Source organism: Lepus europaeus, chromosome 19, assembly GCF_033115175.1.
Source record: "Lepus europaeus isolate LE1 chromosome 19, mLepTim1.pri, whole genome shotgun sequence".
In the NCBI taxonomy this organism is placed as follows: Eukaryota; Metazoa; Chordata; class Mammalia; order Lagomorpha; family Leporidae; genus Lepus; species Lepus europaeus.
Genome location: NC_084845.1, coordinates 5,700,856 through 5,709,057, shown reverse-complemented (window position 1 = coordinate 5,709,057; position 8,202 = coordinate 5,700,856). Strand labels below are relative to the sequence as shown.

The following is an 8,202-nucleotide window of genomic DNA, read 5'->3' as shown; positions in this document are numbered from 1 at the left end:
GACAGACAGCTCATGCCACCGGAGAGGGAGTCCCAGACAGAGCGGGGAAGGCAGCGCAGCGGGAGCTGGAGTTGCTATTTCTAGTCTGGGGGCTCAGTGACCTGTGTTCCTTCCCGTGATGCCATAGGCCACCTCAGCCGGCCGGTCCCCTCTTTGGTGCAGGCTGGTTTGAACTGGGGCTCTGACACCTGTGCCCAAGGACCCCCGATGAGGCGGCGCCTCTCAGGCCGTATCTGTTTCTCATCTCCCCGCACAGTCCACACTTTTATTCGCGAGTCGCTGGGTGACCTTGGATAAGGTCCTTTCCCTCCCAGCCCCTCTCAGCCCCTCCCCCAAATACCGGAAGCCAATCTTCAGTTCTGCTCCCGCTTACATGGCTCTGCTGACACGTAAACAGCCTCTGGATGTTGAGTTATAACTGAGACCCATCGTCCACGCTGCAAGGCATGCTAATGTAAGGTGCTTATGGCTTTAAAATCATTCCGGGGCTGGCGCTATGGCATAGCAGGTAAAGCCACCACCTGCAGTGCCGGCATTCCATATGGGCACCGGTTCGAGTCCTGGCTGCTCCACTTCCGATCCAGCTCTCTGCTGTGGCCTGAGAAAGCAGTGGAAGATGGCCCAAGTCCTTGGGTCCCTGTGGGAGACCTGGAAGAAGCTCCTGGCTCCTGGCTTCGGATTGGTGCAGCTCTGGGTGTTGTGGTCAACTGGGGAGTGAACCAGCAGATGGAAGACCTCTCTCTCTCTCTCTCTCTCTCTCTCTCTCTCTGCCTCTCCTCTCTGTGTAACTCTTTCAAATAAGTAAATAAATCTTAAAAAAAAAATCATTCCGAGGTGGGTGTTGTGGCATCGTCTGCCTTTGGAAGGGCTGGCAAACTTCTTCTATAAATGTCCATTTAGTATTTTAGATTTTGTGGGCCAAGAATCAAAAACCAAGGATATTCTATGTGAATTTACATAACAAAAGGGAAAACGAATTTCCACATATTTACTTGACGGAATTTAAACTATAGTAGTAACAACTTAGTGCAAGTTTTTCCACACAGGTCCGTGAATGAGAAGGAGGATGAGATTCGTTTTGGAGGATAACATTTTGCATATTTTGGTTCAAAGTTATTTTTCTCCTATCACCATATCAAATAGTAAAAACGATTTTTAGCTCACGGCACCGAGGCCCGCCAGCTGCGGTTGGCCGTTCCTGTTTTATAAATTAAAAATAATTTAACAGATAGCACCTGGACATTTTCACAGGGTACCAGGTGATTTTTTGATACATGTATACACTGTGTAATGTCCAAATCAGTATAAATGTAAACATATGTATCCTCAAATATTTATCATTTTGTCTGCACTCTGTCTCGTGGAGTAGCAGAACTTCCACCCCATCTCACTATGCCGGTGCCGATTCATCAGTCTTTCCCGTTTCTCCCTCTGCAGTCCCTTTTCAGACGGGAGGGAGACCCCAGTGCAGGGACAGTGAGGAGACACGGAACTGGACTTGCGTCCCAGCCGCTGAAGTCTGATGATGGTGTGTGGGGTGACCGCGCCCTCTGATTTGTGTATTTGAAATTTTCCATTCTAAAAACTAGAAACCGTGCCGAAGCCGTGGCTCAACAGGCTAATCCTCTGCCTAGCGGCGCCGGCACCCCAGGTTCTAGTCCCGGTCGGGGCGCCGGATTCTGTCCCGGTTGCCCCTCTTCCAGGCCAGCTCTCTGCTGTGGCCCAGTAGTGTAGTGGAGGATGGCCCAAGTGCTTGGGCCCTGCACCCACATGGGAGACCAGGGGAAGCACCTGGCTCCTGGCTTTGGATCAGCCTGATGCGCCGGCCGTGGCGGCCATTGGAGGGTGAACCAACGGCAAAGGAAGACCTTTCTCTCTGTCTCTCTCTCTCACTGCCCACTCTGCCTGTCAAAAAAAAAAAAAAAAAAAACAAAAAAAAAACAAAAAAAAACAAAAAACTAGAAACCGATCTTTGGGTTGGCAGATCCCTTGAGGAGCTGCTCCAAAAACGCACCCCTAGCATCCAGGGATTTCGGACCAGTCCACACAGATTTCTGTGCACTGTCGCGGACTGTCCGGCTGACTGACGGGCACACGGCCCTCTTCACGGAGAACCCCCTTCCACGGCCCTCGGCGGCCATAGTTCAAATCCCAGGACTCCAAACAGTCGCTGATTGGCTGGGATTGGTCACCTGACCAGAATGCAGCCACACCATTGGCCATTCCGTCGCCGAGCTGGCCCAATCAGATTCCCTTTCATGAGTCTGCGCTCTGGGAAGCCCTAGGAGAGGGAATTTAAATCCTTACCCTAACTGGCCCCCCAAGCATCTTAGGACAGGTTCTCCCCCAAATGCCCTTGGCGCCTCCCTGCAGCCGCCCCAGGCAGCGCTGAGCCGGGAGGAAGATTCTGGACCGTGGGCAGCTGGCAGGTGCTTCCCGGCCTGGGCTGTGGATTGATGGGTGTTCATTTGTACTTGGGAATATCTAAGCTCTTACATTTCTTGCCTCATGTCTCACAATGAAAAGGGAAAACGCCCCCTCCCTTCAAATCTTACAAACTCTGCTCAGAGGAACGGAACAACAGCCTTTTCAAGACTCACAGACCAGCCCCCAGGGTCTTCGAATCCCGCCTGCCCCCAAGCGAAGCCTGACGCTCTCCCAAGTCCTTGCAGAGAAAACAAGGGGTCAGAGTGGCCAGGGGGTCCAGCAGGGGGGCAGCCCCTTCCCCTCACTCCCCCCTCCCCGCAGGCTAAAACAGGCACGGAGCCGGCTGTGTTTGTGCGTTTATTCCGGGGGCCCAGGGCGCGTCCTAGGACCAGGCCCTGCTGCCCATGGTCTTCTCGATCCAGTCCCGGTATCGGCAGATGTTGGTGTAGACGCCGGGCTTCTCGGGCCGCCCGCAGGGGTCTGAGCCCCAGGAGGTGATGCCCTGGAGGACCCCTCCGCACACCAGCGGGCCTCCGGAATCGCCCTGGAGGGGGACAGTGGGGAGCGGAGTCGGCTACCATGCACACCAAATCCCTCTCCTTCACGCCACGTCTTTAGCGTGATTGGCTCCCCCTCCAGCCAATGGGATGAGAGCTTTGCCCCTCTGCGCTCTATCTGGAATATGGAGGCGGGGCTTCCAGGTGCAGGGACCCAGCTGGGATGTCTCAGGGCAATGGTTCAAATTCTGACCCAGAGGGCAGAGAGTGAGGGCTCGAGAGAGAAAACAGCCGAGATTACACGGAGGAGACAGAGCTGACGTCTTCTCCATTCCTGGCCAGTGATGACTGGATCATTGGTTCTAGTTACTAAACAGAAAAGAACAGGATCTCTCTCTCTCTCTCTCTCTCTCTCACACACACACACACACACACACACCAGATTCCCAAAGGACAAGGTCAGGAATCCTTGCGGAAGACACCATGTCTCCAGGGAACAATTCAGAGCGATTGGCTTTCGCTGCGTGTCACTCAGGGCAGCGACTCCATCTTTGGCCAATGGGGAAGAACATATTATCTCCAGGGACCAATCGTTAGTGAGGGGGTGGGGCTTCCAGCACAGGGACAGGGAAGCAGGTGCCTTGACCAGGAAAGAGGCCCAGGAGAGGGGATGGGGAGCTCACCGAGGGGACTGGGAGGTCCCTGGCGCCACTCCCCGTGCTCCCCAGGAGCCAGGCTTGGGAACCCAGACAGGTGTCAGCAAAGTGGCCAGACTCCGGGGAGGAAGGGTGGGAGAGGCAGCAGGGGGCGTCACCCCCTCCCTCCAGCCCCACACTTGGTCCTCAGGCCTCAGGGCCTCCCTTTCCACATCCCGCCCTGCGAGCAAGGGTGGCCAAGAAAATGCCAGCGGCCATGCCATGCTCAGGAGCCCTCTGCTGGTGACCTTGGGGGGGGGGTGCGGAACGCAGGGGGCACCTGGGAAGCCCCTCACCTGGCACGTGTCGGCCCCGTTGCTGTTGCCTGCACACACCATGCCGTCGGTCACCTTTCCCGGGTAGGCTTCCTCACACTTCTTCTGCGAAATGATTTGTACTTCTGCGCAATTGAGGGTGTCTGGAAAGTTCTCTGAGGAGGAGGAGGGAGAGGTGACAAGAGTGGCCCTTTCTCTGCCTCCCTTGTCCCTTGTGTCCATGCACAGCCCCATGGGAGTGGACACCACTACTCGCCTTTCCCTTCCAGAAGGGACCCTTGGGTCCTACCTTTAGTTTTTTGCCCTGAGTCAATTTCAAATCAAGGGCAGGCGACCGAGAGCTTTGGAGGTGTCACCTCTGACCCTGTCTCCCCAGGCTTTCTGCCCTCAAACCACCAGGTCTTCAACTTCAATGGAATTCCACTTGTCCCAAATGACACCACCTCCTAGAAGCCTTCCCTGACCACACTAATTAGAACAACACCTCTTCACCACACCCTATCTTTTTACCATGCCCCATCTTTCATTAAAGCACCTGCCATTTTCTTTTACGTGTGTCTGTTTGTTGCCTACTGCCCCCACTGGCAAGCTATGGATTTAGCACAGTCCATTCACAACTGTATCTTCAGAGTCTACAACAGCACCTGGGACGTACTAGGGGCTCAACAAATAAGTGTGGAATTAATGATTGAAGGGGCAATTAGCCTTATTGCTCTTTGAGGCATAGGCTCGAGAAGTTTGGGGACACGCCCGTGCACTGGGAATTTCAAGATCATAACCGCGTGTAATCCGTACAATAGCTTTTTTTTTTTTTTTTTTGACAGGCAGAGTGGACAGTGAGAAAGAGAGACAGGGAGAAAGGTCTTCCTTTTCCGTTGGTTCACCCTCCAATGGCCGCTGAGGCCGGCGCACCGCGCTGATCTGAAGCCAGGAGCCAGGTGCTTCCTCCTGGTCTCCCATGGGGTGCAGGGCCCAAGCACTTGGGCCATCCTCCACTGCCTTCCCGGGCCACAGCAGAGAGCTGGCCTGGAAGAGGAGCAACCGGGACAGAATCTGGCGCCCCGACCAGGACTAGAACCTGGTGTGCTGGTGCCACAGGTGGAGGTTTAGCCTAGTGAGCCGCAGCGCCGGCCACAATAGCTCTTTGAAGGAGGGATACGTTCATTCATCTCACTCATGCCTGCATGCATCCATCCAACAGATAGTCACTGAGGAGCTGCTGTGTAGCAGGCAGCATCCCGAGCGCCAGGAACACACGCTGAAGAAAACAGGCGCGGTGGCACAGTGGGTTAGGCTGCTGCCTGGGACGCCGGCTCTCAATCGGAGCCACGGTTCGAGTCCTGGCTACTCTGCTTCCCACCCAGCTCCCTGCGGACATGCCTGGGGTGGTGGTGGAAGGGCTTGTGCCCCTGCCACCCACGTGGGAGACCTGGATGGAGCTCCAGGATCCTGGCTTCAGCGTCCCCCCCCCCCCCCCCCCGTGCATTGCAGCCACCTGGGGAGTGATGGATGGATGGAAGACCTCTCTCTCTCTCTCTCTCATGGACTTTTGTGTCCGGAGGGAGGAGGGAGCTGGGGACAGAGACCACCAGGCCCTGGTACAGGAAGACTGACTCCTGGGTTTAAGGCAAGAGGGGCCGGGTTTCTTGGGCTCCTGTGGGAGAGGCTGTTTTAGGACGTTCCCTGAGCCCTGTCGGAGTCCATGTATTCCAAGTCTGGTAGGAAGCTGGTCTAGACTCCCGTACAAGGCAAGGTCTCGGAGGACGGTGTCTCCGTGAGAGGACCCTGCTCAGCCGCCAGTTATCTCTCCCCTCTGCTCTTAATGGCCTGACCCCCACGCTCTCCAGCACGGGCCTCTGGGACAGCCACTTTCCCGTCTGTGTCTCCTCTTGACCGGCCAAGCGCTGCCCGTGGCTTGGGGTCCGCTGGGCCAACCAGCTCCTGCGCTCCCTCCCCGCGGGACGCTGAGTCCACTACCTCGGGGGCTGGTGACCGTGCCCCAGCCCGAGATGGTGCACTTCTGGCCCTCCTGGGCACAGCGGGCTGCCAGCGGCAGGGGCTTCACTCTGGAGCCCAGGGAGGCCCGCCGGCGCAGTCGGATGAGCATCAGGTCGTGGCTGTGGTCCTCCACGGCGCTGTTGTTGTAGCACGGGTGCTGGATGGACTGAGCCACCGACAGCTCCTGCTCCGGCTCATCCCTGCTCTGCAGGCTGTGGTCTCCCAGCCGCACTGTGTACTTCCTGTGGTGGGGGCGGGGCACTGGGGCAGCCTTCTGGACACCAGCTCCCTCCCCTGCCCTCCTCCCTCAGACCTGGGGGTCCAGCTCCAGCCCCTCCCCCCTCAGACCCAGGAGTCCAGGCCTAGCCCCTCCTCCCTCAGACCCAGGAGTCCAGGCCTAGCCCCTCCTCCCTCAGACCCAGGGGTCCAGCCCCAGCCCTCCTCCCTCAGATCCGGGGGTCCTGGCTCCCAGCCCCTCCTCCCTCAGACCCGGGGGTCCTGGCCCCCAGCCCTCTCCTGTCTGAGCCAAAGCCCCAGCTCCTCTCTTAGGCCCCAGCTCCTGTCGGGCCCCAGCCAAGCTCGCCCGTCGTCCACTCACGATTTTTTACAGTGGGCAGCGGTGAGGACCCAGCTGGCCCCCACGAGGACACCCCCGCAGATGAGCCGCTCGCCCTGGAACAGGGCCGTCTGCCAGGGCTGCGAGTGGGCCTCGCACTCCTGCCCCTCCAGCACCTTGGAGCCCTGCGCCCCGCACAGTCCTGCAGCAGGAGGGACCGGGTGGACAGTGGCCCTCAGGGGCAGCGCCGGGGCACCCACGCGCCACCAACAGCACACACATACACCCGTCTAATCCTGTGAGTCATCACACGTGACTCAGACACCCGGGCACGCTTCCACACGCAAGCACACACGTCCACACGCCTGTCCGCTCCCGTGTGCACGCGTGTCCCAGGCCAACGCAGCCGCGAGCTGGGCTTGGGCAATTTTTCAACATCACCCAACCCACTCCCACCTGCTGCCACACGCACCCCTCCCCCACCCCAGGAGAGCCCACGCGGGCGCAGCCATGGTGCCACCCCCCCCCCCCAGCGGCCTCCTGCCCCCCCCTCACCTGCCCAGGCTCCCAGCAGCAACAGCAGGAGCATCCAGGTCAGGGCTGTACCGGGTGGGGGGCGTCCCATGGTGGGGGCTGGGACACAGAGGAAGGGGAGGCTGAGCTCCCTGGGAGGGATTGGGGAGGGAGCAGAGTGCATGGTGGGGGGGGGGGGTTCCTGCAGGAGGAAAGAGGTGGGAACCAGACTCCAGGGCCCAGGAAGAGGAGGCAGGGACCCCAGACTCCGAGACGGAGTGTGGACAGGGCTGGGGCAGTGGCCTGCTGCATTCCTAGGGCCTAGGGCTTGAGGGCCTGGCTGGGCAAGCGCTGGAGGTTGGAGTCCTGGGCCCCGGGGAAGGGGCGTCCCCGGGCCTGACCACTGCGCATCTCACCTTCCAGGATCCGGGGGGCGGGGCACCGGCGGCTGCGGGCTCGCGGGAGGGCGCTTCTGCTCCATCCGCGGTACCCGAGTTTGCAGCCTTTTAACCTCCAGTCCCCGCCCCCTGCTCCGCCTCCTCCCGCAACTGAGGGGCGGGGGCGGGAGGGGGCGCCCCTGGGACCCGGAGCCTCGGGCGCGAGTGAGGAGGTCTGAGGGAGGAGGGGCTCAGTGCCTGGGAGAGGGGGCGCCAGGGTCTGAACCGAGGTGGGGGCTGGGGCTGGACTCCCGGGTCCGAGGGAGGAGGGGCTGGGGCTGGACTCCCGGGTCCGAGGGTGGAGGGGCCGGGGCTGCACAGCTCAGTCCCTCGGGGACCGGGCCTTGGGCCCAGCTCCTGTGGGGGCTGCGGCCGGGAGGCCGGGACGGAGGAGAGGCGGGTCTCGGCGTTCCGACACCGAGGGCGGGTCGGCCTCGCCCGCTCTCCCCGAGAGGTGGGATGCGGGAGGGCAGGTTTGGGAGGCGCCGTGACCTGGATTCCCCTTCCCTGGGGGCGGCGGGGCCAGCCCCGGCAGAGCTCGGGAGGAGCCCTGCTGCAGCGGGGCGGATGGGGGCCTGCGGGACGAGCTGCGCGCCCCGCACCTGCCCTGCAGCGGCCCCGCGCCCGCCCCGCACCTGCCCCGCAGCGGCCCCCTGCCGCTAGCGCAGCAGACCCCACAGCGCAGGCAGACGCGAGGCGCGGTTTCCCGCCTTTATTGTAAAACATCCGTTGGCCCTAAAGGGATCGAGACCCTCCTCCAACCTGGTCCCGCCGGGTCCCGCCAGAAATTCAAACCCAGAACGC

At 60.1% G+C, this 8,202-nt stretch overlaps 1 protein-coding gene across 1 annotated transcript; it reads right to left on the bottom strand.

Moving 5' to 3' along the window:
- Positions 1-2,809: 2,809 nt before the first annotated feature.
- Positions 2,810-7,073, bottom strand: LOC133747575 (kallikrein-8-like). The gene is made up of 5 exons (XM_062175904.1): positions 7,004-7,073; positions 6,491-6,650; positions 5,872-6,134; positions 3,916-4,049; positions 2,810-2,971 (listed from the first exon to the last, which is right to left on the bottom strand). The coding sequence occupies exons 1-5, from the start codon at positions 7,071-7,073 to the stop codon at positions 2,810-2,812; spliced, it is 789 nt and encodes a 262-aa protein (XP_062031888.1).
- Between the last annotated feature and the right edge of the window lie 1,129 nt (positions 7,074-8,202).

What these genes read in the sequence shown, in the direction of transcription:
- LOC133747575 (XM_062175904.1), bottom strand. Translation starts at nt 7,073, where the DNA reads ATGGGACGCCCCCCACCCGGTACAGCCCTGACCTGGATGCTCCTGCTG. An exon ending in GCTGCTGGGAGCCTGGGCAG is followed by an intron (nt 6,651 to 7,003) that starts GTGAGGGGGGGG and finishes CTCCTGCTGCAG; the next exon opens with GACTGTGCGGGGCGCAGGGC. An exon ending in ACGGGGCCGACACGTGCCAG is followed by an intron (nt 2,972 to 3,915) that starts GTGAGGGGCTTC and finishes GTCCCCCTCCAG; the next exon opens with GGCGATTCCGGAGGCCCGCT.